This window comes from Indicator indicator, chromosome 5, assembly GCF_027791375.1.
Source record: "Indicator indicator isolate 239-I01 chromosome 5, UM_Iind_1.1, whole genome shotgun sequence".
NCBI classification, from domain to species: domain Eukaryota; kingdom Metazoa; phylum Chordata; class Aves; order Piciformes; family Indicatoridae; genus Indicator; species Indicator indicator.
This window is the reverse complement of record NC_072014.1, coordinates 18,200,169-18,228,120: the sequence shown is the minus strand read 5'-3', so window position 1 is coordinate 18,228,120 and position 27,952 is coordinate 18,200,169. Positions and strand designations below refer to the sequence as shown.

At 40.2% G+C, this 27,952-nt stretch overlaps 1 protein-coding gene across 1 annotated transcript in view; it reads right to left on the bottom strand.

Moving 5' to 3' along the window:
- Positions 1 to 2,225: 2,225 nt before the first annotated feature.
- Positions 2,226 to 27,952, bottom strand: part of TTN (titin) — a 242,357-nt gene continuing 216,630 nt past the window's right edge. Inside the window, exons 231-258 of the mRNA XM_054381468.1 lie at positions 26,940 to 27,245; positions 25,065 to 26,831; positions 24,673 to 24,969; positions 23,817 to 24,104; positions 23,426 to 23,725; positions 21,280 to 23,346; positions 20,882 to 21,184; positions 20,496 to 20,801; positions 20,077 to 20,367; positions 19,658 to 19,957; positions 19,223 to 19,528; positions 18,743 to 19,048; positions 18,363 to 18,644; positions 17,493 to 18,086; positions 17,105 to 17,392; positions 16,699 to 16,998; positions 14,971 to 15,273; positions 14,463 to 14,765; positions 13,777 to 14,361; positions 13,358 to 13,663; positions 12,967 to 13,266; positions 12,165 to 12,740; positions 11,777 to 12,082; positions 11,093 to 11,686; positions 5,041 to 10,982; positions 4,798 to 4,951; positions 3,613 to 3,906; positions 2,226 to 3,491 (exon numbers count right to left, since the gene is read on the bottom strand). Coding sequence (XP_054237443.1) covers positions 3,193 to 3,491; positions 3,613 to 3,906; positions 4,798 to 4,951; positions 5,041 to 10,982; positions 11,093 to 11,686; positions 11,777 to 12,082; positions 12,165 to 12,740; positions 12,967 to 13,266; positions 13,358 to 13,663; positions 13,777 to 14,361; positions 14,463 to 14,765; positions 14,971 to 15,273; positions 16,699 to 16,998; positions 17,105 to 17,392; positions 17,493 to 18,086; positions 18,363 to 18,644; positions 18,743 to 19,048; positions 19,223 to 19,528; positions 19,658 to 19,957; positions 20,077 to 20,367; positions 20,496 to 20,801; positions 20,882 to 21,184; positions 21,280 to 23,346; positions 23,426 to 23,725; positions 23,817 to 24,104; positions 24,673 to 24,969; positions 25,065 to 26,831; positions 26,940 to 27,245 — 18,263 coding nt within the window. The 3' untranslated portion in view covers positions 2,226 to 3,192. The remainder of the gene's footprint in view (positions 3,492 to 3,612; positions 3,907 to 4,797; positions 4,952 to 5,040; positions 10,983 to 11,092; positions 11,687 to 11,776; positions 12,083 to 12,164; positions 12,741 to 12,966; positions 13,267 to 13,357; positions 13,664 to 13,776; positions 14,362 to 14,462; positions 14,766 to 14,970; positions 15,274 to 16,698; positions 16,999 to 17,104; positions 17,393 to 17,492; positions 18,087 to 18,362; positions 18,645 to 18,742; positions 19,049 to 19,222; positions 19,529 to 19,657; positions 19,958 to 20,076; positions 20,368 to 20,495; positions 20,802 to 20,881; positions 21,185 to 21,279; positions 23,347 to 23,425; positions 23,726 to 23,816; positions 24,105 to 24,672; positions 24,970 to 25,064; positions 26,832 to 26,939; positions 27,246 to 27,952) is intronic.

The following is a 27,952-nucleotide window of genomic DNA, read 5'->3' as shown; positions in this document are numbered from 1 at the left end:
TTAGTACTATGACATGTTACAGTGTGGGAATGACTGGTTTTTGACTGTGTTATGCTTTGGGGCTTTTTTTTTTCTTTTAATAGATATTAAGTATTCTGATGATTTTTTTTTTTCTCAGATCCAAGATTTAGAATATTATCTTCAAAAAGGAGGATGGAAAGAGCCAACAACCTTGAGAAGATTTAATATTTCATTAGATGTGAGGTTTTTGTTTTCTGTTCATATAATTTTCTCCACTTAAAGGGAAAAGAAGGTGAAAACAGAGATGGTGGTAAAAAGTGAAATGTGATGTTAAGACTAAGATTTCTTGTCTGCTAGTGGTAAAATGAGTCTGTGTGGCTATCTACCATCACAGTTATTTTTCTCATGCTGCCAAATATAAAAGGATAGAGAATATGTAGCCCTATAATAGAAATTATACAGTAGCTCACAGAGCTTTGTTAAAGTGTTTTTACTTGTACATCAGGACACAAGAAGTCTAAAGGCCTTAACACATCTGTGGCAAATATTTTTCTGAACTTGGTCATATAGTGCAATAGGATTTTAGCTTTAAAGAAAGGTAATCTCAGCTTGCACAGTTTAAAAATTTCAATACCTGACCTGAATCTGTTTGAAATGTTAGTTGCTCATTTTATATTTATTTTTTACCTGAAGACTGCTTTAATATATTGTTTCAGAAAACGTTAGTGTTTTAGGGATATGTTCTGAGAAATGGAGTATTGAAGCTTTAGGCTATGACTTTATCAGTGTCCCTCTATATTAGCGTTTGCTTGGCAGCCTTGTGAAAAAACACTGGTTCAGCAGGTTGGACTGTAAAATAATGCTGTGCTTCAGCGAAGTCCGTAAGTACTTTAAATCTGTTTTTTAGGCATGTGAGAGACTCATCTGCATAGTTAGGTGTGCTTGCTTAAGTACTGTGCAGAGTTGGGCCAGAGAGGTGAAGGCAGAATGAACTACACTGCCACACCAGTATGCTTTCCTTTTGATCACATAAATATGTCCAGACTCAGTAGGGGTCATGAAAGACCAAGTTTCAGGTAGCATTACTGGAGAAGAGTCCATGCTTAAATCTGCAGGTGCTGTCTGTTGCTATCATTTCTGACTAGTGCATTTTTACTGTTAACTTCATTACATTTCTATGTACAGAAGTTGTTGATTAACAAAGGCTATACTTGAGTATTTCTGTGTCTCGTATTAAGTTTGCTGGGTTTTGTTAAATATCTACTGTAATGAGAATGAGAAATTTTCTTGATTACTTTCTTCCTTTAAATGCTTTAACGATGTCTTAAACTTTTTAATCTTTATGATAGTTTCTGGACTTTTTCACTGATAAAACCAGAAAAAATTAGACTTTGTCCTGAACCAAAACTTAGCTCTTCTGAAATTCATATTTTAAATTCAGTCCTTGTTTCATCCCCATTTATTAGGTTTCCTGCATCATTTGTATAGCTAGATAGTATGTTTCCATAGTGAGTCTTTTTAGAATATTGTTTTAAACATATTATCTGCTTCACTATTTCTGAGTATAGTATACTGCGAGTCAGAGATGCATTGTGTTGATAACTAATGCTCCTGCTCCACTTAAGAGAATTTTACAGCCCCTGACACTGACAGCAATGCAACCTTGCGTTTGCTCACAGGCTGTGATGAGAGTGAGTTCCAGAAGCAGAGTTGCTCCTTTGACTTTTTTATTCTTAGAGTAGATAACCAAAATTGCCTGTGTGGGATTTGTGATTCCTGTCAGGAACATGAAAGAGAGGCTTTGCTCCTGTAGGTATGTCAGCTGCTTTGAGGGATGAAGAACTGATGGGCATGGGCCATTAATTACTTAATAGGAGGGGAGAGCTTGTAGGTTCAGGCAGTTAGGGTCAACTGGTCTGTACTGGTTGCAGCTGCTAAAAAAAGGAGCCAACTGCTGGCTTTGCTGGTGGCATTTTTGCAGAGACAAGCTTATAAAGAGGAGAGGGAAAGCAATTATCCATGTAGAGTGTAGTGGAAGGCCTGGAAATTTACTGAACAGATGGGTAATAAGAAGAGCCTAATGCTCTTACTGACTTACGTAGTGGTGGCCAGGCTCTTTCTGTTAGATGGCTACCTGCTTTACATTGGAGAATTGCAAACCTGTCTAGTCTTTTTTTCCCCCAGCAACTCTTTCTGTAGTGTAACACAGGAACTGTAAAAGTACAGCATAATAAATAACAAGGAGTCGCAGGCTTTATGGTGCTGAAAGCATGCTTTATTTTAAATGAACAATTCTATCTCAAGGAGGTTCAACAGCTAACAAGATCTATTACTACACTGGGAGAACTAAAGCAAATTGAAATGTAGGGCGGTATTTGATGTTGTAACAACAGTTTGTTTTCAAACTGTGGTTCATTGCTTAGTTGCCCGGAATTGACTACTGGATGTCTAATACTACCACACAAACTCAATCACTTCACCCTACGAACCTCCGAGAGGGGGTACTGCTCCTGCACTTGAGTACCTAAATAGCTTTGTTGATTAACGGGATGGCCAGGTGATGTTACTTTTTAAAGCTATTCAGGTAGTCAGCATGTCAGAAACAGTACACAGATAGTGGGTGAACAAAGTGCTGGCCGCTTGCACTTTGTCCAAAAATTGTCAGTCAGGTATGGAAATTATGACATAATCAGATGCAATGTAAAACATTAAAGCAATGCTTACAGGAGGGTAATTGCAAACATGCCCAATGCCTTACATTTCTGATTCAATGTAGGTATGTGTGCATGTATGAAATACTATGCACAGTATCATCTCTTAGGTGTAGGTAATCTTCAACAGGGAGCCTCTCTACCTGTTGAGGCATTCTTAGACATCAACAATGAGTTGAGGCACAAAAATTAGTTAAATGTTGAGCAGGGTAGTCGTTTGCTAAGAAACTTTCTCCTACCAACCGTTAGTTCCAAAAGTTACGTTCCAAAATGTCATAAAATAAATGGTACAAAACTTCATAACCGTTAGCATCGGCTATATACAGTATGTACATGTCAGTGAAAAAAATGTTTAAAATTCTTAGGTCGGTAATGACTATAAGTCATAATGTATAGCTCTGGACTTTGTCTTGTTCAGGTAGGTACAAAAATATTTTTTTTATATTTACAGATCAGATATTTCAGTCCATATATGAATCACTTGTAAAAAGACAAGTGTAAATAATGCAGATCAAGCTTTCTAAATTGATCGAATATTAATATTCACAGTGGCAGAATCAGTGCCAAATTCATTTCCTAAATTCAGGGTATAAAGTCCACCGTCGTCCTTCTGGACATCCATGATGATCAGGGTAGTTAGATCTTCACTGGTTTCAATATGAAATCTGCCTCTCTGGTCCTGACTGGTAATTTTTCTCCCTCTGCAGTACCACGTTATTTCAGGGGCAGGTTCACCCGAAAAGGCACAAGATAATGTGAGAACTTTTCCTTCGTCAATGCTGATATCAGATGGGAGAGCTTCAATTTTGGGTGGTGCTCCTTTACAAAACAGGAGAAGAAATACCAAGTTAGTCTGTTTCCACCAAGCCATGCAGCAGGTTTACTGTGAGAACTACAGCACTAATGAAGCACTAACTCTACTGGTAATTGTATTGCTCACCTCTCAGACCTGATTTAAGCATTTTACTAGTTGAACTCTCCAGTTGAGCCATACTAGATTTCCCCATAATACTGCTGGAGCTCATCTCTATAAAAGATTCTTTCATGGAGGACATGCTTTTGGCAGACATGCTTGCAAATTTCATTTCAGTCATGCTGCTACTGCTGAAACTGCTGAATGAAGCCTCTTGTTTAGAAGAAGCCATTTGAAAGGACTGAGAAGAAAAGCTTTCGTGCATGCTTGCGTCGCCACTTGTCTTCAATACTACCTCTTTTGGAGGTTCTTCAATTAGAGCTGGAGAGCATCGCAAACATAGAAGGAAAAACCAATAATGTCACATTAACAAACAAGTCATGCAGTTCTCTGTGGTTAATTATACAGAAACGAAGAGACAGCATAGTTTGCTTTCAATAAAAATCTGCAGTGGAGTATAAAATTAGTTACAGTCATTTGTCTCAAGATGTCCAAATCACAAACAGTAATTTATAAATGAAACAAGTAGGAAATGAAACTATTACTAGAATGTACGAGCTTGAAGGAGACAAGAAGGAAGAAACAGGTCATCACACGCTGTTTCCTATTAGAACGATCACTAGAATTAGACATTGAGAAATTTTTGTGGAAGCTGGGAAACACTTTCAAATTCTTGCAAGCACAGCATAGGAAAATCTGTATTTCACTGCATTGTTCTGTAACTAAAAGGCAACAGAAAACTCAGTCACTGCAGCTTTCCTTTAAACACAAGCACAGTCATACAAGCAAATCATAGCGACCCCTTGATGCTAGGAACTGGGATGTGGTACAGCCAATAAAATACTAAACCCAGTTCTGTTGTGGCTAAGTTTCCATATATATATATATTTTTAACTGTGGAATTACTTTGCTTTATTGGAACAGATTCTGTTAGTAAATGAGAGAAGAGTAATTTCATTGCTGGCACCAAGGTCTTCAACACAGTCATCCCAGAAGGAATGCTCAAGGCTTTCTGTTAACATGCAACTATTGATGTAATAAATCTCTTTGGTGGGTGTTAAGAAGATTTCTAATGCTGTTTTCATTCTCTCTATATAATACACAAAAGAATAGAAACATTAGTAGGGGCTTTTATCCTAAATCATTTTAGTGGACACACTACAGGAAAAAGTTGCGATTAGTCTGAACACCAGACCCAGAGAACAAACTTACGGAGTACAGTCAAAGATGCTGTAGCAGAGCACTGTCCATGGTAATTCTTTGCTTTGACTGTGTATTTTCCAGTGTCACTCACCGCTGCATTTTTAATCTCAAGAGAATAAATGTTTTTAGAACGTGTTACTCTGACATGAGATGAAACAGCAATCTGAGGAGGGAAAAAAAGTGGTTTCATTAACATTGTGTTTTTTTTTTTTTTTTTAATAGTTCTAATTTTCCAAGTAAACAAATACTTACAGGTTGATTATTCTTAAACCACTCAATTTCAGGAGAAGGATCCCCAGAAACTTCGCAAGTGAGCAATACATCTTGTCCTTCATTGACATTTTGAGACTTAGGCTGCATTAGAAATGCTGGTTCTTTGGAAAATTCTTTTGTAAAGGTCAACACATACTGGCATTTAATAATGCCTTCATCAGTTGTACCCTCACAGGTGAGTATACCTTCATCTTTATTACTAGCCTTTTTGATGGTAAGGGTGTGATCACTTCCAGAAACACCATATCTGTAATCTTCTGAATTTCTCAGTTCCATTCCATTCAGCACCCATTTTACTTCAGAGGCACCAGGAATATTTGCTTTCAGTGTCAGTTTCTGCCCTTCAGACACTGTCATTTTAGTTGAAGAAGCTTTAATTTCTGCTTTCAAGTGTTTGTCTTCAGTAACAATTGACTTTTTAATGACTTCTTGAACTGCTGCTTTTTCTTCAGTTGCCACTGCTGACTTCTTCTGAGTGGATACTTTAAGCACCTCATCTTCTTTCTGAACTGCTTTATGAGTTTCAGATACCGTTCTTACTTGGGAATGGATATTTTTAAATACTTGGCCAGTAAACTGGAAGTTAGTCTTTGAAACACCTCCTTCGCCAATAATTTCACAGGTATATTCTCCTTTATCAGATTCTGTGAGCTCATGGATTTTGAGTTCATAGGTTCCATCTGCTGCATAATGAAACTTGAAGCGACGGTCTTCTTTCAGTTTTTTGCCATCCTTATACCAAGCCACTTCTCTAACACTTAAAACACTGCTTTCAACTGCACAGGATAGCTTTACTGTATCTCCAACAATTTCTGCTTTCAGATGGTCTTTTATCTTTGGTGGAGAAGCAGCTGGTAATTGCACCTTCTCTGCTGGTACTGTTTTGTCTCCAGGTGGTGACTTTGCTTTTAGGGAGCTGCTGATGGGCTCAGGAGATTTCACTCGTTTAGGTGACTTAACTGGCTCCGGAGACTTTACTCGAGGCTCAGGAGATTTGATTCTTGGAGGTGATGTAATTGTTTTTTCAGGAATTTTCGTTCTTTGAATGGTCAAAGTGAAATGTGCTTCCTGTCTTCCTTCGGAGTTTTCCACCACCACAGTGTAACTTCCTTCATCTGACATCTGTACTGGTGAAATTTCAAAGGTAGACTTGTACTGTGTTCGTGTTACTTGGAAGCGCCTTGAAGAAACTATAGGTTGACCTGCATGGAACCATGTTATTGTTGGTGCTGGTTCACCATCAACGTCACAGGAAAATCTTGCCATCTCCCCTTCAGAAACCGTGATTGACCGTGGCTTTGTCAGGATTGTTGCTGGTAGAGTGCTTTTAAATGCCTTGTGCACAGTCCTTTCTTCCAATGATTTTGCTTCAGCTGCAGTGATTTTTTCTTCAGAAGCAGCATAGTGTTCATATGATGAAAGTGATTCTCTTGTTGCTGACATTTCTGATTTGACTTCTCTTACTGAGGTACTTGCTTCTGTAGCAGATGCTTTCTTAAATGAGGAGACTGCATATGCCTCTGTTTTTGTCAAATCAGGTAAAATTGACCTTGGTACTTCTTCATCTCTTCTCTGGGAAGAGTATGTAGTGTAATCTCCTCCAGTAACATCTAATGTTGCATAATCAGAGCATTCCCCTTTGTAGTTTGTGCATACAGCCCGGTATGTTCCACTGTCATCAATGTGGCAGTCAAGAATCTCCAAAGTTAATACACCGCTGGTATTAGTAAAATGTATCTTGCTGCTCTCCTGGAGCTCAATACCATTGTGGTACCACTTCACTTCAGCGGTTGGTTTTGACTGGACATTGAGAATAAACCTGGTATTATGGCCACACGGTACCCGGTGTGAGCGCATTCTCAGAGTAATGCGAGGAGCGTGGTCGAGAGTGAAAGGCTGCTGAGTCAGGACTTCATATTTCCTTTCCATAGTTTTTTGAGTTTTCAAAGCAGATTTCATGGACTCATATCTAGAAAATATATCAAACCTTGCCATCCTCTCAAACCGAGAGAGCGATCTTTCACTAGAAACTGGGCTAGGTGAGCGTGGCCGAGTTCTCTCTGGTGTTGGAGATCTTCTCTCAATTTCTTCAGGAGGCCGTGAGCGAGGACGAATTAATTCAGATACAGGACGCATCAACTCAATGTAAGTTGGAGAAAGAGATCTTCTTCTCCTTAGTAATCTAGAGGGAGGAGAAAATTCCCTATGAGCCTGTTGCACCATTTCTATTTCTTCTTCTTCTGAAGTAATCTCAGTTATTTCTCTTTCCCGCCTTCTCCTGAGTCTTCTCTTTTCTTCCTCTGCCATGTATTCAAGCTCACTCCTGTATTCAGAGAGTCTTTGAGCAGTGCCAACAGGACGGAGCAATTCTTCATCCTCTCTCTCAGCCATTATTCTTTCCTTTTGTTTAGGTGGTCTGTAGGCAGCCCTGTCATGGCGTTGACGCAGCTCTGCATAGCTTGCACTCGTCTCAGCTTTAGTTGGGATGTGATAGCTTGAATACCTCAGCTGTTTTTTTCTCTCTTCCTCTGAACTGACCTGTGCTGCTGCAGTAGAATACCGAAGGGCAGACAGTTCAAACTGTGGGGGGCTTCTACTTGGTGGGGAAGCAGAAAAGCCTAACTCCAGCTCTTCTTCAAGGCGTAATCTTTCCTCTTCTGTTCTCTTCATGGCTAAGTAGTCATCAATAGGCAGGAGTAATTCCTCGTCAGACAAGTCACCAAGCGACCGTCTTCTTGGTCTGTAATGATAATCATAGTCTGGAGATGGGGAACGCCGACGTGCTGGTCTCACGATTTCAAGGTCATCTTGTGTTAGCTTTGGTATGCGCCATTTAGGCTTATACTGATCAGAAATGCGTGGCAGTGGCATCACGTAGAATTGCTCCCACCTGGAAAGACGTATACGTTTCTGGCGTTTCTGAACAGTTCTCTCGAGTTTCCCTGGCATTTCGTACTGGTCTCGCAGCCTCTTGTACCACTTCATGTCTGACAGAGGCACAAAGTGTTTAATGTTCTGATCTTCCTCAAGGGTAGAGCGCACATGTTTACGAGGCTCTGGGATCTCGTATGGCATACGGAGTCGCCTTTCCTCCTTCTTTTCTTCTTTCTTAATTTCATATTCACCTTTGACAGTCTTGGTGCTAACAGCTGGTTTATATAAGATAGCAGCTTCTCTGAGAGCCTCTTGTGCAGTTTGTGTCAGCGGAACAGCTTCAACCCCAGAAAGAATTTCTGCCATTCTTAAGGTTTTGTCAATTTGCCTCTGTACGTGCTTCTCCCGCTCTTCTTCAGTCTTGTACTCACGCTTGATGTATTTCAAGCGTTCAACTTTCAGATAAGCCTGACAGCTTGTAGATCCAGCACTGTTTGTAGCAGTAACTCTGTAATAGCCACTATCTTCTGGTAAGGTATCTCTGATATGCAAAGCATAATAATCTAAACCTTCATGAATTATATCAAAATTAGGACCAAAGGATAGAGGCTGACCATCTTTCTCCCATTCCAGTGTTGGTTTTGGTACACCAGATACTCTGATCTCAAAACTGACACTTTGGCCTTCTTGACATTCAGCATTTGCCAGGAGTCTTTTAAACATTGGCCTCAGTGTGGCATCTGCTGGAGGTGGATGTGGAATCACAGTCAGTTTAGCTTTGCAACTGTCTTCGCCGTATTTATTGCGTGCCACTATACTGTATTCAGCATCATCTTCTTCAGTGACATTGTTGATGATGAGTTGATAAAGACCCTTATCTGATTCAAAAGTATACTTCTTATCATCATCACCAGGTTTGATTTTCTGGCCTGATTTGAACCATGTTAAGCGAGGTTCTGGGTGAACTGTTATAGTTACTCCGAACCTGACGTTTTCTCCAACATATGCAGTGCGATTATACAAAGGCAGAGTAAATTCTGGTGGACGCTCTAAGAGTCTCATAGTATCAACCCGTCGTTTCACTTTCCTGACAGTTCTGCATCTGTAATGCTCAGAGATTTCTCTCACACCTTTAACAAAAAGTTCTGCATAAGAGCTGTCTTCACCATAATCATTTACTACCTTGCATCTGTAGGTACCGTCATCAGATTTAGAAACATCTTTGACATACATGGTTGCCACACCTTCTTCATATTTGATTTCATATTTCTCATTGCTTTCTAATTGCCTCATACCAAAATACCATGTGACTTCTGTGGACTGATCATAGTTTTCAATGTTACATACATATTTGGCATGCCCTCCTTCTTCTGTAACAGTATGCTTTATCTGCCCAGCAATGGGACCGATGTCTACTGGTGCAACTTTAACTTTAGCCACTGTTATGCCTTTCTGAGATCTAATTGCACCTCCACAGGAAATGCGGGCTACTGACACAACTGTGTTCCACTCCTTCTTTACTAGAGTTTGGTAGTAACGCCTGTGCCTCAAGGTCTTGATGGCTTTAGTGCTGGTCTTTTCTGTTGACTGTTTTAGCCATGCATGGTTAAGCGCTTCAGTAGCTGTCATCCGTGATTTTCTTTCCTTTACTAGTAGACGGTCAATAAAGTCCATGGCCTCAATGCTTATATCTTTGAATGCTTCATCATCAAAGTTATATTCAGCATTTAGAATATTTTCAATAACTTGTTGATTTGTTTCAGCAATGAAAGGATTAATGCCACTGAGAAGTATATATGTTAGAGCACCAACTGACCACATGTCAGTGGCTGTGCTGACCAAATCGTGATGATGTACTTCAGGTGCATAGTATTCTGGAGAAGTGAACTGGAGTCTGAAGCTGTCTCCAGGCTTCAATTTTCTGGCTTGACCAAATTCAACAATTTTAACTACAGAGCTTCTTCTTGTGAAGTAAATAATATTGTCTGGTTTAATATCAAAATGTCCAATGCTCTGCTGATGTAAAAATTCTAGAGCATCACAGACCTGGCGTACATAATTTACTATTTCTCTCTCATTAAGTTCAAATGAAGGTGTGCTGATTCTTTCAAAGATGTCAACTCCAGAAATGAATTCAAAGATCATGACCAATTCTTCTAGGCTCTCAAAAGATTCATGAAGATATAGGATATTTCGATGCCTAGCTATGTTTAGAATGGAAATTTCTTTCTTTACCAAAACTTGGTCAGCACCCTTTACTTTGACAAACTTGGCCAGGTAGGTCTTTTTTGAAACTGCCTCAACACAGCGGTGCGCAATGCCAAACTGTCCACGGCCAAGCTCTTCTGCAATCATATATTTGTCATAGAGTTCCTTTGTAGAATAGTGACCTGCTTTAACTGTGGTGACTTCTCTGGTCTCATCAACTTCCTCATCATAGTTCATTACTCTGGTCTTGTCTTCCTTTGTTATAATTGGATCAGTAGGTTCAGAAGGCTGGCTTTGGCCAAACTTGTTTTCTGCAATTACACGGAACTGGTAGGTGGTCTTGCCAAATAGGTTTACCACTGTGTATCGTGTGTCACGAGCTTGTGCAACACGAATCCATCGCTCTGCTGTTGTAGCACGTTTCTCAACAATGTAGTTTATGATTCTGCTTCCACCATCAGTTGCTGGTTCATTCCAGGTTAAGTTGACTGAATCCCTTGAAATGTCAGTTACTTTCAGACCTCTTGGTGGATCAGGTACATCAGCCACATCCAATTCAACTGTTTTCTGATCAATTCCAAACCTGTTTTTGGCACAAACAATGTAAAACCCTGCATCTTTTCTATCAACACCATTTGGGAAAACAAGAGATGTGAATGATCGTGTAACAATAACTTGGTAGTGTCCATTAGTATCAATGAGGTCTTGTCCCTTCTGCCATGTGATCACAGGGTGAGGTTTGCCGCTGAATGGAATCTTGATGCTCACTACTTCCCCTCGGAGAGCATGAACAGCTCCCATGCCTTCCAGATTTTTGGGCAAGTGAATCTTTGCAGGAACTGGAATAAAAGAAGAAGAAACAACAAAACACATGAGCAAAAGCACATGAGAAGAGCACCAACAGTCTAGATACTTAAATTGTTTTAGCAAAGAAGACTCTTTCATTCACCTTCAACGTCCAAAGAGGCAGTGCCAGACACAGATCCTCCTTGATTGGTAGCTCTGACTTGATACACTGTGGCATCATCATCCGTTACGTTTGTGATGATCAGCTGGTGATATCCACCCTTGAATTCTTGTATCTTGATCTTTTCACCATCTGGCATGATTTCTTTACCCTGTCTGTACCACTTGACAATTGGTTTAGGATGACCAGTGACTTTGCACACAAATGTGGCATTAGCTTGAAATTTCACATTCAGATTCCTGAGTTCTTCCTTGAAATGCGGAGCTTTAATTGGTACATCAGATTTTGGAATGACTGGTTGTGATACCTCACTCCATTCACTTTCACCACCGAGATTTTCACATTTTACACGAAACTCATATTCAAGACCTTCAATAAGATCTTTCACAGAATAGACCGTTTCACGAATTTCATCTGTTGTTACAGAAATCCACTTGTTTTGCTTTTTCTCACGCTTCTCAAGATAGTAGGTTCTAATCTTTGCACCGCCGTCACTTGCAGGTGGCTTCCATGAGACAACACAAGAATCCTTTGTGACAGAACTTGCTACTGGCTGACCAGGTTGCCCTGGTTTTTCTGTAAAGAATAAAAAAGTTCAAAAACTGAAAGAGCTGTCTTTATTAATTACAGGGGCATAGAAAAAGTGTTATTTTGATGATCACTTACCAAATGGAGGCTTCATAACAACAACTGAAGAAACCTCCAGTGCTTCACTAATGCCATACATATTCTGAGCAGAAACACGGAAATAATAGCCTGCATTTTCAGTTAGGTTAGCAATTCTACAGGTTGTGCCTGAAATGCTTGAAGAGACAAGCTGCCATTCTGCTCCTTCCTTGGCTTCACGTTTCTCTATGATGTAATTTGTTATCATAGCACCTCCATCATCCTCTGGTGGCTTCCAGCTTATCACCACAGAATTCTTCAGAATAGACTCTATAACAATTGGTCCTTCTGGTTTATCTGGCTTATCTGTAACAGAAAGGCAGGATATTTTTAGTTCTTTTGCCAGTTAATGTTTGAGAACAGTGACAAAAATGCTGAAAATAATTACCTTGTATTTCCACATTCAGTACAGTGTCAACTGTTCCAAATGTGTTACTGAGTTGCACTTTGTACTTTCCAGCATGAGACTTGTGCTGAACATTCTTAATAGCAAGATGAGTATAATGTTCTGTGTTCTCAATAGTGACCGTTTCTGATCCTCTCAAAGGTTTGTTGCCGTGGAACCAAGTTATTGCTGGCACTGGTCGGCCAATATACACAACGTGAAGGCGAAGGGTGCCACCTGCACCTGCATAGTATTTCTCTTTCAGTGGGAAGCCAGGATGGAACTGGGGAGGGGCCTGCAATAATAACTTGCCACTAGTTTCGATTTCTCCAACGTCATTAGTAGCCATGCAAGTGTAGAGACCTTCATCCTCTTGTTCATCTGTCATTACTGTCAGTGTATGATTGCGTCCATCAGATGACATTTTGTATTTTCGGCTTTGCACCAATTCTTTGCCAAAGCGGTACCATTTGATATCAGGCAAGGGTCTCCCGACAATCTGGCATGTCAGCTGAGCTGCTTCACCCAGTTTGGTTGTAACATCCTGCATTTCTTTTTTAATGGCAGGTGCTTCTCCAGCTACAACACAGAAAATGTACAAATTATGAGGGATTACTATGAAATATTCCTCTATTGCTGTATTACTAAAAATTATTTTTCATTTATACTTCTGCCTCTCATACTTGCAAGACTGTGCTTGAGGACAGTCATGTTGGCAAATAACATGTCAAACAATGCAGCAATGTGGTTTATGACACAGCAAATCCCAATATCACAGCAAATAAAACAATATATTTCTGCTTACAGGTGAGTTTAGTTTTCACTGCCATTGCTGTCCTTCGAGGTCTGCTGAGGCCAGTCTGATTTTCTGCAAAAACACGGAACTCATATTCTGTAGCCTCCAGTAAACCTCCTACTGTAAACTGCCTGTCCTTGATGCGTTCTTTATTGCATTTTTTCCAGGTGCTTTCTCCAGACTGGCGATATTCAACCCAATAGCCAAGGATCTCTTTGCCACCATCGCTTTCAGGTCGTTCCCATTCTAACGTAATGCTGTCCTTAAATATAGAAGTGATCTCAATTTCTCCAGGTTGGCTTGGTTTGTCTGAAAATTAAAATAGATACAGAAAATAAATTTCTCTTTAAATGCACCAAGTGGTTTTTAAGAAGATATGTTAATGCAAGCGTTTTCTTACCAAATGGATCCTTGCATACAACTGGTTCAGAAGCAGGACTTGCTTCACTTTCACCGATGTCGTTTTGAGCAATGATACGAAATTGGTATTCAGCATCTGGAACAAGTCCTGTGACTGTGTACATTGTAGTGGTAATCTGTGTCTTATTGTGCCGGACCCATTTTTCTGTAGATGTCTCTTTACGTTCAATGTAGTAGCCAGTTACACGAGAACCACCATCATCTTTAGGTCTGGCCCAGGACAAGTTGACAGAACTCTTTGTAACATCAAGCACCTCGGGTGGGCTGTTTGGAGGCTCTGGAGGATCTATTAATAATTATAAGAACAAAAATTAATATAAATAGTAGTATATGTTAATGTTGCACTTTTTAGAACCATAGTTAAAAATTACTTGCAAATAAATCTGAAAAGGGACTTACTTAGAGGTGTCTTTGGTACTGCTGCTTCTTCAGATTTGAGAGACTTGCTAATACCAAAATGATTTTCAGCAGACACACGGAAGTGATATTCCACATTTTCTTTGAGCCCCTTCACCACTAGTGATGTCCCTTTCACTCTAGAGTCAACAGTGTACCAGGCAGTCTTTGGTACTTCTCGTCTCTCAACGATATAACCAAGGATATCTGCACCACCATCATCTGTAGGAGGTCTCCAGCTTACTCTGACAGAACGAGCTTGTATATCATCATACTCAAGCGGCCCTTCTGGTGGATTTGGAATGCCAATCACTCTGACTTTAATATATACAGCTTTTTTGCCACACTTGTTTTCAAGTGCCAAGTCATAGGTGCCTGAATCTTCTCTTTCTGCATCTTTGATCACAAGTTCTGTATGAGTGTCAGATGTTGCAATCATGGCCCTCTTGCTGATGTCAAGTCCTTCTTTCGTCCATTTACATATTGGGATGGGCTTACCCTTGATGGGTATTGTAAGCCTGATAACTCCACCTTGTCTCACCATGACACCTTCCTGGTATTTTTCATCAAGTTCATAGTCAGGATATTCTGTAAACAAAATTAACACGTCATGCTATGTCCCTTTTACAGACAAAATCATAACTGGTCTAGGCAGTTTTCAAAGAGAGCTAGGACTTCAAATATCTTACCAAGCATTTCTGTTATTTTAACCGTTCCTGGCACATCAGCAGGTTCTCCTGGCCCACCAGCATTACAGGCTAGCACACGGAATCTGTACTCTGCACCCTGGGGAAGATGTGTCAAAGTGTATTCACGAATCTTGGTTGGTGTGGTATTGCATTTGGTCCATTCAAATTGATCAACCTTCTGCATTTCAATTAAGTAGCCAGTAACTTTAGAACCACCTTCATCTTCTGGTGGGCTCCAAGCCAGAGAGACAGATGTTCTTGTAGTATCAGTGACTCTTGGATTCTGAGGTTTACCTGGAGGAGCTGGAAGAACAAATCATATGGAGTTGGAATGTTTTTAAATTAATATTTAAAATACATAACAACTTGCATAACTTGCAACATATGATCTGTATTAAGTCTATAGGATTGATACAGGAAAACTCAGAACGAAAATCAGAAAAAAAAAATTTACTAGTATCATTCTTTTCTGTCATAATGTGATCAATTTCTGTAGGGAATTATTTACCAATCGGATCTCTGGCAACAGCAGACTTAGAAGGACGGCTGGGTTTCCCTGTGCCTCTGGCATTGATTGCTGTGACTCTGTGTTCGTATTCTAATCCTTCAACCAACCCAGTGGAACGGTAACGAGTCATAGTGACTGGAACTTTATTTACACGGATCCATCTATCTGCTCTAACTTCTTTGCGTTCCACAATGTAACCGGTGATCTGTGAGTCACCGTCATCTTCTGGAGGATACCAAGTTAATGTCATGCCATCTCTAGAGATATCAAACACTTCTGGAGTGCCAGGAGGACCAGGAATGCCTGTAAAAGCATAACACAGAATTAGTGAAGAAACTGTCAAATACTTCTACACATTAGTAAAATGCAATGTATTGTGAGTGATGATGTAACATCAATGTCCTGCCAAACTCTTTTTACCAGCAGATCAAAGTACTTTACAAACTAGGTCAGTAAAATATTTCTGTTTTTGTAATGGGGTACAGCATTGGTTTTTTTGAGGCTAATGATACACCTGAGCAGAAAATCCAAGTTTACCATCCAAGTTCTGTGCAGTCCATCTAGAATACCTATACAGCTCTATGGATGGCATTTTTCTCTGGAAATATAACAAGACTACTGTGCATCTTAATCCACCATTTTATTTGGCAAAAGGAAAGAAACATTCTCCTGGGGACTGTCACAGATAAACTGAAGCATCTGATTGGGAAAAGCTAGCGTGAATTCACCAGGGACAAATTGCGCTTGACAAACCTGACTGCCTTTTACAACAAGTAACTTGCCAAAATGAGTAGGGAAGTTCACACTCCAGAAGGGAGAGCCATCCTCCAGGAAGACCTGGACAGGCTGATGGAGTAGGGTAGCAAGAACCTTATGAAGTTCAATGGGGACAAACGTAGGGTCTTGAACCTGGGAATACATAACCCCGGAGTGCATCTCAGACTGAGATCCACCTGGCTGGAGAGCAGCCCTGTGGAAAGGGCTTTTTGTGGACAAGATCAACATGAGTGAACAGTGTGCTGCAGCAAGCAAGACAACAGGATGCCAAGTTGCATCAAGAAGGGCATCACCAACAGAGATAAGAAGTCATTCTCCCACTCTACTCAGTGCTTGTCAGGCCATACCTGGAGGACTGCCTACAGTTTTGGTCCCCACTATACAAAAAAAATAAAAGACAAGATGTGGACAGGCCAGAAAGTGTCCAGAGAAGGGCCATGAGAATGATCAGTGGACTGGACCACCTGCCATAGGAAATGCTGAGAGAACTGGGTTTGTTCAACCTTGAGAAGGGAAGGCTGAGGGGAGACCTTATTGCTATGTACCAGTACATAAAGTGTGGCTACCAAGAAGATAGAGACTCCCTTTTTACGATTAGTCACATAGAAAAGACAAGGGGTAACGGGTACAAGTTACTCCTGAGCAGATTCCAATTGCACCCCAGGAGAAAATTTTTCACAATGAGAACAGTTAGACATTGGAATAATCTCCCAAGGAAAGTAGTGGATTCTCTTACAATGGTCAGTTTTAAGACTCAGATTGACAGAGTGCTGGGCCATCTCATTTAAACTGTACTATTACCTAGAAAGGTTGGGCCAAATGATCCTGGAGGTCTCTTTCAACCTGGCATTCTATGGTCTGGAAAAATCTTACCTATGTGTAGATATATAAGCCCATTTAAATATTTATTTTTATTTGAAAAGTAGAGAATAAGCAAAAATTCAGACTTACGGATTCTGCTCTTGCATTCTATTATTTCAGACTGCAGATAAGATCCAATCCCAAAGCGGTTTGTAGCGGCCACACGGAACACATATTCTGCACCTTCCACAAGTCTGGTGAACTTAAACGTTGTCCTGGTTACTGACTCTGAAACTGGCAGCCATCCAGGACGGTGAGCATCGCGCTGTTCTACCACGTAGCCGCTAAGTGTAGCTCCACCATCCAGTTCAGGTGGCTCCCAGGAGATGGTTACATAGTTTGCATCAACTTCATCAATTCTTATAGGTCCAACAGGTGGTCCAGGTTTATCTAGGGGAAAAAAAAAAAAAAAGAAGCAGTGAAAAGGAATTGTATTGGCAATGTAGTGAAGTTCAGATGGAAAAAGATCATGAACAATTATTTCATGAATACTTACCAAGGATTATAATCTTTACAGTATCAGTAACTGTTCCAGTTGTGTTCTTCAGTTCAAGTGTGTACTCTCCAGTGTCATGTATGGTGGTCTCACGCACAGTTAATTTAGCCATTTTGGCAGCAGTCTCTATTTTGATGCGTTCTGATTCTTTTAGTTTTGTACCAGCAAAGAACCAAGATGCAGCAGGAGGTGGTCGTCCTTCAATTGGAATAGCTAACTCAATGGGCTTGCCAGCAGGTACATGAATTGTCTTCTGAGGTATTCCAGCCAAGTCAATTCTTGGTAGAACTAAGAAAAGCAAATAATAAATATTTTAAATATCTGTCTTATAAATATCACATTTATTTGGTGTAAGATTCACCTGTTAATTTTGACAGTAGATACCTACCTTTTTGGTCTTGTACTGTCACTGCTGTGACAATCTCTCGTGGTTCTGACATACCCTTCTGATTCTGTGCTCTGACCCTGAACAAGTACTGTTCACCTTCATTGAGAGAGATAATTGTATGCTCATAGACAGTAGGCTTGAGTGTGACTACCTTCAACCATCTTTCTGTTCCAGCTTTGCTGGCCTCAATAACATAGCCAGTCAATCTGCTGCCACCATCATGTGGTGGTTTTTCCCAAGCAAGAGTAACAGTGGATTTTGTGGTGTCAATCACTTCAAGCTTTTGTGGTACCATGGGGACATCAGATACTAGTACTGCATCAGATGTTTCACAAGCTTCACCAATGCCATAAATATTTTCTGGTAGTACTCTGAAGTAATACAAAGCTCCTTCTAGAAGGCCAGTTATTCTATAAAATGTTTTGCTGCATTTTGTAGTGACAGTCTTGTATGCTCTCATTGAAGCTTCACGTTTCTCAATTATATAATTGTTGACCGGAGCTCCACCATCAATGGTTGGAATATCCCAAGTAAGTGTCACAGAATCTCTTGATACTTCCTTAATTCTCACTGCAGCTGGTGGACCAGGTGTGTCTAAAACAGGAGAAAAAAAAATATTTTCCTTTTGGCTCCTTTCCTTTTACAGTCAATACCCATGGCTGCATACAAAACAGTGCTGGGATTTGATTTATAAATTAGCACAGCTAATTTATTGCATTTTCTTTTGGATTAGATTGTTTCTCTGACTTCCCAAACATTCTCATCTTATTTAAACTGCAGACTTCCTTTGGAATCCAACACCTTTCCTATTTCTAAGTAATGTGCACTGTGATTAATGTAACACTCATGTACAATTGTAGCAGTGCTTACCATATACTTTTACAGAAATAGTTGCAGATTTTTTTCCTGATTGATTTTCAGCCTCAATGACGTATTTTCCAGCATCATACCGATTAACTTTGTCCACAATGAGCAGTGTGTAGCTGTCTGTAGTATCAATAATAGCTCGGCTTACAAGATCAACACCCTGCTTGCTCCATGTAATTACAGGAGCAGGTCTGCCAGATACGGAGACCATTAAGCGTAGGGAACCGCCAGCTCTGACTGTCACTGTTCTCTTCAGATCATCAGCAAGCTCAAGTTCAGGAGTTTCTGTTAACAGGTGTAAGAAACAGGGAATTAATTGACCTTTTAGTAGTTCTAAAGGAAAACATAATTATTCCTTTAAATGCATATTGTTTTCAAGTTACCTATTCTTTCCACAGGTTCGATTTCTGCTGATGATTCACTGAATTCACTCATTCCATTCACATTTGTAGCAGCAACTCTGAACTGATATTTCTGGCTTGTTTTAAGACCAGTCACGGTGAACTCAGGATTCCTCAGAGTGGCAGTTGTATGTGGTCTATACCACTGTTCAGTACCTTCTTCTTTCATTTCAAGAACATAGCCTAAGATGTCAGCACCACCATCATATGTGGGCTTTGACCATGCTAAACTTATGCTGTGCATTGTAGTATCCACAACTCTTGGAGCCGAAGGTGGTGCAGGAGTATCTTTGAAAAACAAGAAAATGCATTTCTCATTGGTGCAGAAAACATTTTGCCGTTAAAAACAATTTCTAAACAGCTAATGCCATGAAATAGATTTAAAATTAGCTATAACTGGTTTTAAGTTTATTCCATTATTCTAAGTAAATATTGAAATATGTTTTAAATGTGGTAACTTACATGATGGCTCTTTACATAACATGTATTGCGAAGCTTCACTAGGCTCACTGTTCCCAGCAGCATTCACTGCAGTGACACGGAACTGGTACTGGCTGCCTTCCATAAGACCAGTGACTTTCAGTCTGGTATCATAAACAGTGTAATCTCTGTTCACTCGTGTCCAGCGCAGGCTTTTTCTTTCACGTTTGTCCACAAGATAGTCTTTAATCTCACTGCCACCATCTGATTCTGGTTGCATCCACTGAATAATGATATGTTCCTTGCCTACACTCACTTCTTCAGGAGCACCAGGCTGTGTTGGGATAGCTGTTTGGGTGGTGGTTGTGTTTGTTTTTTTTTTTTTAAAGGGAAAAGAAAAAATATTATTTTAAAATTGTTTATCAGTGAGAAATATTAGACAAAATTTGATGCAGAATAAAAGGTAGTAACACTCACTGAAAGCATTCCTGGCAATCACAGGTTCTGTTTCAAGTGGAACACCTGGTCCATATTTGTTGACCGCTCTCACACGGAAGATGTATTCATTATTTTTAATAAGTTTTGTTACTACGCATGATAAACTTTGGCATTCAGCCTCAACAATAACCCAGTGAAGTCTGCTGGTTTCACGCCTTTCTACGATATAGTGAGTGATTTGTGCACCTCCATCTTCCTCAGGAATGTTCCATGCCAGAGTACATTTCTCTTCTGTTACTCTGCTGATGGAGATTTTGCCTGAGCATGGGCCTGGTGAATCTGGGTAGAGATGAAAATAAGTATTGTTATCAGTAGCTAAGGAAAAGCGTTTCCCTCATTTCAAAGAATGTGTATTTTTTAAGTAAACAAAGCATCAATATTAATTATCAGATACATACCAAGCACTTTGACAAGAACAGAAATTTGTTTCATTCCACTGGCATTTTTAACTGTCAAAGTGTATTTTCCGCTATCACTTCTGTCACAGTACTTGATAATTGCGATGGCTCGTTTGCTTGTGTATTGCAGAGATATCTTTTCACATAGATCCAATTCCTTGTCACCTTTAGACCAGATGACTTTTGGTTCTGGTTTTCCACCAACAGCTGCATTGAGAACAAGATCTGATCCAGCCCTAATGGTCACAACTTCTCCTTGGAGTCTGGCATCAAGTTCAGCCTTTGGTGGTGCTGTCATAAGGAACAAAAAAAAAAAAAAAAAAAAAAAAAAAAGAGAGAGGTCAAAACCAAATTACATGACAGTACTAAAACCAGAACATTATGTTTTCAGATGTTCTAAGTAAGTGAATGTTTCTTACAGTATTCATCTTTGCAAATGACAGCACCAGTTGATTCAGATCCCTTACTAATCACACCAGCAGCGTTCTTTGCTAATACACGGAATTCATATGCTTCATCTTCACCAAGAGCTGTCACAGTAAAAGAGTTTTCTGACACGATGGTATAATTGCATTTCAGCCAGCGTCCATCACCAGATTCACTATATGGTTTACGCTCTATAATGTATCCGATAATTTTGCTTCCACCATCATAAAGGGGTGGTGACCAGCTCAGTGACACTGAAGATCTTGTGACATCTGTTACTTCTGGTCTTCCTGGTGGATCTGGAGGAGTAAAACAAAAAAATGAGACACAATTCTATTTTGGCATAAATAGCGGCATAGATCTAAAAGTAATTACTTACCAACTGGATTTTGAGCCACTACAGGTCTGGAAGCTTCACTAGCTTTGCTAACACCTGCAGCATTTAGAGCATAGGTTCTGAATTGGTATTCTAGGCCTTCTACCAGTCCTGTGACTTTGTAGTTGCATTCACAGCACGGCATTTTGTTCTCCTTCACCCAAAGGATGGTGTTACGCTCCTTCTTTTCAACCCAATATCCAATGACTTTGCTGCCACCATCATGATAGGGTTCCTCCCAGCGAATGGCCATGGCAGTTGCAGACACAGAGTAGACTTCTGGCCTTGAAGGTGGGCTTGGTGGGACTAAACAAAAAAAAAAAAAAAAGGAGAAAAATGTTAGTTATTACAAAAACCTTTGTCAGAGGAAAAGAACTAATTTTGAAAAGTGCTTCACTTACCAAATGGATGCTCAGCAACTACTGTTTTTGATTCAAGGGGTTTGCTCACACCAAATCTGTTTTCTGAGCTTACTCGGAAACTGTACTCCTGGTATTTTGTGAGATGAGTGACTTTGATCTGTGTACGTTTCACACTGGAATTTACTAGCTGCCATGCTGTTGTACCAGATTCACGTTTTTCTACAATGTAGTTTGTAATTTCACTGCCACCGTCATCTTCAGGTTCTTTCCAGGTCAACACACAGGATTCAGCAGAGACAGATGATATTTCAATTGGGCCAGTGACAGGACCTGGCCTTCCTATGACTACCACTGTGACAGTAAATGTTTTCACACCAGCAGTGTTTTCAAGTGTGAGGTAGTATTTACCAGAGTCACCTCTCATACTGTCCTTTACAATCAGTGTGGTTCTGTCTTTTGTTGTCTTGATGGTCACTCTCTCAGTTTCCTTCAGCCTCATCTCCTCAAGTTTCCATGTCACTTTTGGAGCTGGGCGCCCACTGATTGGTATATCAATAGTAAAGGTGCTTCCACTCTTGCATGTTATGAGCTGTCTGCTTATTTCACTGAGATCGGCTGTTGGTTCAATCTGTGGCTCCTTAATAACCACAGAAGAGAAAGCTTCTCTTGGCTCACTGTAGCCAGCATCATTCTTTGCCTTGACCCGGAACTCGTATTCAGTGTTCTCCACAAGGCCTTCTACAGTGAAAGTAAGTTGTTTAGTTTGTCCAGCTTCAATCCAGGAGTCAGATCCTTTTTGTTTCATTTCAAGAAGGTATCCAGTAACACGGCTACCACCATCATGATCAGGTTTAAGCCAAGCTAAAACCACAGAAGATTTGGTTGTATCAACAATGTCTAGTCTCTTAGGTGGAGCAGGTTCTTCCGTGGCTACGACTGGTTCTGTTAATTCACAGGGTTCACCTATACCATATTCATTTTCTGCTGACACTCGGTAGTAGTACGGCACACCTTCTGCCAGATCAGTGACCTTAAAAATTTGTCGAGTGCATTTTGAACTCACCACTTGCCAGCTACGACGGCTGGCATCCCGTTTTTCCACAATGTAGTGATGGATACGTGAACCTCCATCCAGAACAGGAGCATCCCACATTAAAGTAATAGATTCTCGAGATACATCTTTAAAGGTTATAGGACCTGGTGGGCCAGGTGTGTCCAAAACCTTGACAGTAAATGTGATGGACTTACTTCCACTGTTGTTTTCCACAGTAAAAACATACTTGCCAGCATCATTTCTATTGCATTCCTCCACAGTCAATGTGCTGAATGAATCAGTTGTTTGAATATCAGCACGCAAGCTAAGATTAGCATCTGCTTTAGACCACACAGCTGTGGGAACAGGTCTTCCAGAGAAAGCAATAAACAGACGAATGCTTGCACCAGCTCTTACAATATGTGTCTGTTTGAAGTTTGCATCAATATCAATTTCAGGTGCAGAAAGTCTGTCCACAGTTTGGACTGAAGCAGGAACTTCGCAGCTTTCTCCTTTGCCAGCACCATTCACAGCACTAACTCTGAATTTGTAGTGTTCTCCTGCCTCCAAGTCAACAACGGTATATTTAGTAGCAAGAACAGTCTCTGCATTGACTTTTTGCCATGTTTCAAGATCAGCTTTGCACATTTCAATGATGTACCCAATTATTTCCATGCCTCCATCAAAAACTGGCTTGGTCCACTCTAAGCTTACACTAGTCTTCGATGTATCTGTTACCTTTACAACATTAGGAGCACTTGGTGGGCTGACTGGTTCTCTACATTTAATGAGCCTTGAAACATCACTTGGAGGCCCTGTTCCTGCAGCATTTTCAGCCATGACATGGAATTCATACTCATTGCCTTCAATAAGGCCAGTTACTCTGTATCTGTTCTCAGTAATGGGCCTTTTACTGGATACTTTAACCCAGCGCATGCTCTTCTTTTCTCTCCTTTCTAGAATATACTCATTTATCTCGCTTCCACCATCTGATTTTGGTCTTGCCCATGTGAGTGTGATGCTGTCTCCTGTTACATTGGTAGGCTCTGGAGTTCCTGGTGCATCAGGGAGAGCTAAAAAACAGAAAAATGTCATTAGAAAGACAAGATGGTAACTCCACAGGTTTTTTTACAGAGTGGGTTGTAAACTTACTGTAAGGTATTTGTGCAGTAACTGGATCAGATTCCAATGGTCTGCCAACTCCAAATTTGTTCACTGCAGAGACACGGAACTGGTACTCATTGCCCTTAATTAGTTTGAGTGCTGTGTAGCTGCAGGCTTCACATTTATCTTCAGCTAATGCCCAAGCAATCCTGCTAGTTTCACGTTTTTCAATTACATAATGGGAAATAGAAGCACAACCATCATTAGCTGGGGGCTCCCACCATAATGTGACCTTTTCTCCAGTGATGTTTGTGAATCGTATTGGTCCACCAACTTTTCCTGGTGTGTCTGCAATTTGAAAAGTTAGAGTTATAATTTGCTGGCACTTAGAATGAAATATTATTTTAAAAGAACATGTAGAAATTATTTAGTGTAGTACCTTGTACTCTGAAGGTAATATCTTCTCGTTTAGTTCCTGATGCATTTTTGGCTTCTACTGTGTACACTCCACGATGATCCCGGGTAGCATCTCTGATGAATATTGTGCTGTATCCAATAGCTGTAGTTATTTCTATATTCATTATTTTTTCAATCTCCTTACCATCCTTAAACCATGTCACTTTAGGTACTGGACGTCCTTTAATTAGTGCTTTAAGTCTAATGCTCTCTCCAGCTTTAACAGTAAGGCCTTCAAAGTGCTCAGGGCCAAATTCAATTGTTGGAGCAACTGAAAAAAGGGAAAAAAAACAATTCAGTTCGCATCTAGATAAGTGTTTTTCTTGCTACTTTTTAAAATGTATTAACTATAAAATAGTTATATCTAGAATTCTTTCACTAAGAAAATGATCTTCACTAAAAAGCAGTTATTATATGAACTATAAACACGTATTTCCTGTAAGCACATAATGCATCAGTTAACAGTAAGTGAACAACACTGTTAATATATTCTGTTACACAGTATGCCAAACTACTTGAGGCATGTTTTCATGTCTAAATTATTCAGTGCATCAGAATATTACAGTTTAAAATTTCTTTACAACTCTGCTGCTGCTGCTCATTCAACACAAATGTGGGGTGTCCATGCCTTTCAGCAATTGATTACATATATATGCCAGATTTGGGTCTTTAATTTCAGCCCTTCCACCTTGGACTACAAATGGAGATGTTCTGAGTTGACTGGGAGGACCTCAGTCACATGTTCTTCCCCCTTTAGCCTCCCATTTCCCACCAGCAGAGCCAATAGTTCTAGCTGGCTTCAGTACTCAAATATAGGCATATTAAGAAATTATTCTTACCATTTTCATCTCTGGTCATGATATAGCCTGAAGACTGTGATGGTGGGCTGATTGTGCCAACAGCGTTTCTTGCAAGCACTCTGAATTCATATCGGTCACCTGGACTGAGTCCTGTAACAGTATACTGGCATTCACTGACATCAGTAAAGTTACACCTGAGCCAGCGGTCTGCACTGCCTTGCCGTTTCTCAATGCTGTAAGCCACAATCTTACTGCCTCCGTCACGTAGTGGAGGGGTCCATTTAAGGGTGACAGTTTCCCTGGTGACATCAATGTAGTCAGGAGTACCAGGTGGATCTGAAAGGAAAACAATTTTAAATTATTTTTATTACTGCCCAGCTTAGGCTACAAGATGAGAATTTTCTCGAATGAGTGATTGATCATTCACTCACCCACTGGAGAGACTGCCAAAGTATGCTTGCTTGGCTCGCTAGCTCGGCTTAGACCTGCAGCGTTTTCAGCATACACCTGGAACTGGTAATCCAGGCCCTCAGTCAGTCCAGTAATCCTATATTCTCTGCTGGATATTAATGCAACGTTAACCTTCTGCCACAAAATACTGTTTCTTTCCTTCTTCTCAACATGGTATCCAATAATCTCTGAACCACCATCATAAACAGGAGCATCCCAAGATATGGTCATTCCATCAGCAGTTACATTGTATACAACAGGCTTGCCTGGGGCACCTGGTGGTCTAAACTGATGCTTTGCCACAACATCTGCTGAGACAAGAGGTGGGCTCACTCCATATCTGTTTTCTGCACGAACTCTAAACTGATATTCAGTGTCTTTCACAAGGTTTGGTACTTTGAAAGTTGTTCTTGCAGCACTTGAACACACCAGCTTCCAGTTCATTTGTGAAGTTTCTCTCTTCTCAATACTGTAGCCAGTAATTTCTCCTCCTCCATCATCTTCAGGAGCTTCCCATGACAAAACTACACTATCTGCTTTGATTTCATCTAGTTTTAAAGGTCCTTTTGGCTTAGATGGAGGGCCAAGAGTGATGACAGTGATTGTGAATGTTTTTCTGGAAATTACATTATCAAGAATTAAAGTGTACTTGCCACCATGCTCCTTTTTCACATTCTTGATGCTTAAGCTTATCTTGTTTTCAGTTTTCTTGAAACGAAGATGTTCGGTTTCTTTAAGAGGGAGATTGTCCTTGAGCCAACTCATTGATGGCTTAGGCTTACCTTTATAGGGCAATTCAATGTGCAGGTTATGTCCAATTCTTACTGCAATTTGACCTCCAGGAATATCAGAAAGGTCAGCTTCCGGTGTTATTGTAAGTTCTTTCACTGTAATGGGTCCAATGGTAACACTGTCACTCTTGCCTTTTTCATTTTTAGCAAAGACTCTGAATTCCATGACAGAAAGTTCTTTAAGTTTTTCAACTTCAAATTCACAACTCTTGCTTGTGCCTGCATATGTCCATTCTTTTTCTTCCTGCAATTTCTTTTCAATAATATAGTCTGATATAATGCTACCACCATCATAGTCGGGTTTGCTCCACTGCAATTTAACAGAAGTCTTTGTAGAATCTTTCATGGCCAGGTCTTTTACAGGTCCAGGTATGTCTGCAGCTTTCACAGGTTCAGATGTCTCACAAGGTTCACCCAGTCCAATCTCATTTTCAGCAAGAACACGGAAAAAGAATGCAGTCTTTTCTGACAGGTTAGTTAGCTTAAAGGTGGTATGAGAGCAATTTGTTGTTACAGTTGACCAGGCCCTCTTTGTAGCATCTCTTTTTTCAACAACATAATTTGTTATTTCAGAACCACCATTAATGAGAGGTGGCTCCCATACCAGTGTAACTGTGCCACGAGAAACATGCTTAAGCTGCAGCTTCTGGCAGGCAGATGGTGTGTCAAGTACTTTTACATTCACAAATGATGACTTTGCTTCTCCAACTCCATTTTCAATTGTAAGAACGTATTTTCCTGTATCATTTCGGGTCACTTGAGGAATTGTAAGTAGTGTAGATGATTCTGTGTTCTGGATGATATATCTTTCATCGGTCCCAAGATTCTTGTCACCCTTTCTCCATGTAACTGTTGGAGGAGGTCTTCCTTTGAATGGAATCATTATTTGCACATCTTCACCGGCTTTAGCAACAATAGAGGTCCGGAGAGCAACATCCAGATCAATCTCTGGTGCCACTGTGGAAATAAGTAAAAATTAATAATATAGATTTGGAATGTAAAATAGGAAATTATTTGAAAATTGAGCAAACCAGAAAAATGGTAAGTGACTAAAAATTACAGTACCAAGAATATCTTTAGCTTGAATGGGTTCTGTCATTTCTATAGGCTCTCCTTGTCCAGCACAATTTATTGCAGACACACGGAAATAATAATTGACGCTTGGCTGAAGGTGTGATACAACATACTCGGTTGTTCTCACTTCTCCCTTAGTACTGACTACAGTCCATTCTTGCTCTTCACCTTCCCTTTTCTCCACCACATAGCTGGTAATGGGACTTCCTCCATCGTAAGCAGGTTTAATCCAGCCAAGGGTGACAGATGTCTTGGTTGTGTCCACAACTTTCAGCTTTGTTGGTGAGCCTGGCTTATCTGTAAATGACAGTTTAGGGAGAAAAAATAGATTGGAAGCTATAGTGTGACGGTTTGAAACTGTCTTTTTAATTTTTCCTTGCAAAGTTCAGAACAGAGAAAGTGAAAGAATGTAAATAAGTCACTATTGGGTGTAAGAAAGCAAAATAACGATTGTTCTAAACACTTCCATTGGATAGATAGAAATGTTTAAGAACTATTACCCAAAACAAAGTAGGCATTCGGCACATTCTGCGTTCGGCAGTGGGGGCAGTTGCTGGGCTGTCTGGCTGCTGTTTCTTCTTCTCTTCTGGCTGAAGATAACACGTACTGACCTTGGCAGCTAAGTTAACAACTTTCTGTTTAACTAACTCTGCTTCTCTGTCCAGGGGGGTCTGGGGGGGAAGCTCCTGGGAGAGGGAGGCCCCTTTGGGAGGGTCCCCTTGGGGGGAAGCAAAGGGAGATCGGTTGTGCTTTTTCTGTTGATTGTATATATTTGTGAATGTTGTGAATTTTGTATATTTGTACATATTCATTGCATTTCTCTGTAGATTTTAGACTCTGCTTGTAAATACAGCTTTTCATTTGCTTCCAGACTGAGCTAGCCTGGTTATTGTCGGTGGGGGGGGAATTTCAGCTCACACCGACACATATAGTTAAAATTAATCCTAAAGAGGGATAAACCCCATCCTAATTGCATATTGTCCACTGATTTCTAACCAATTAGA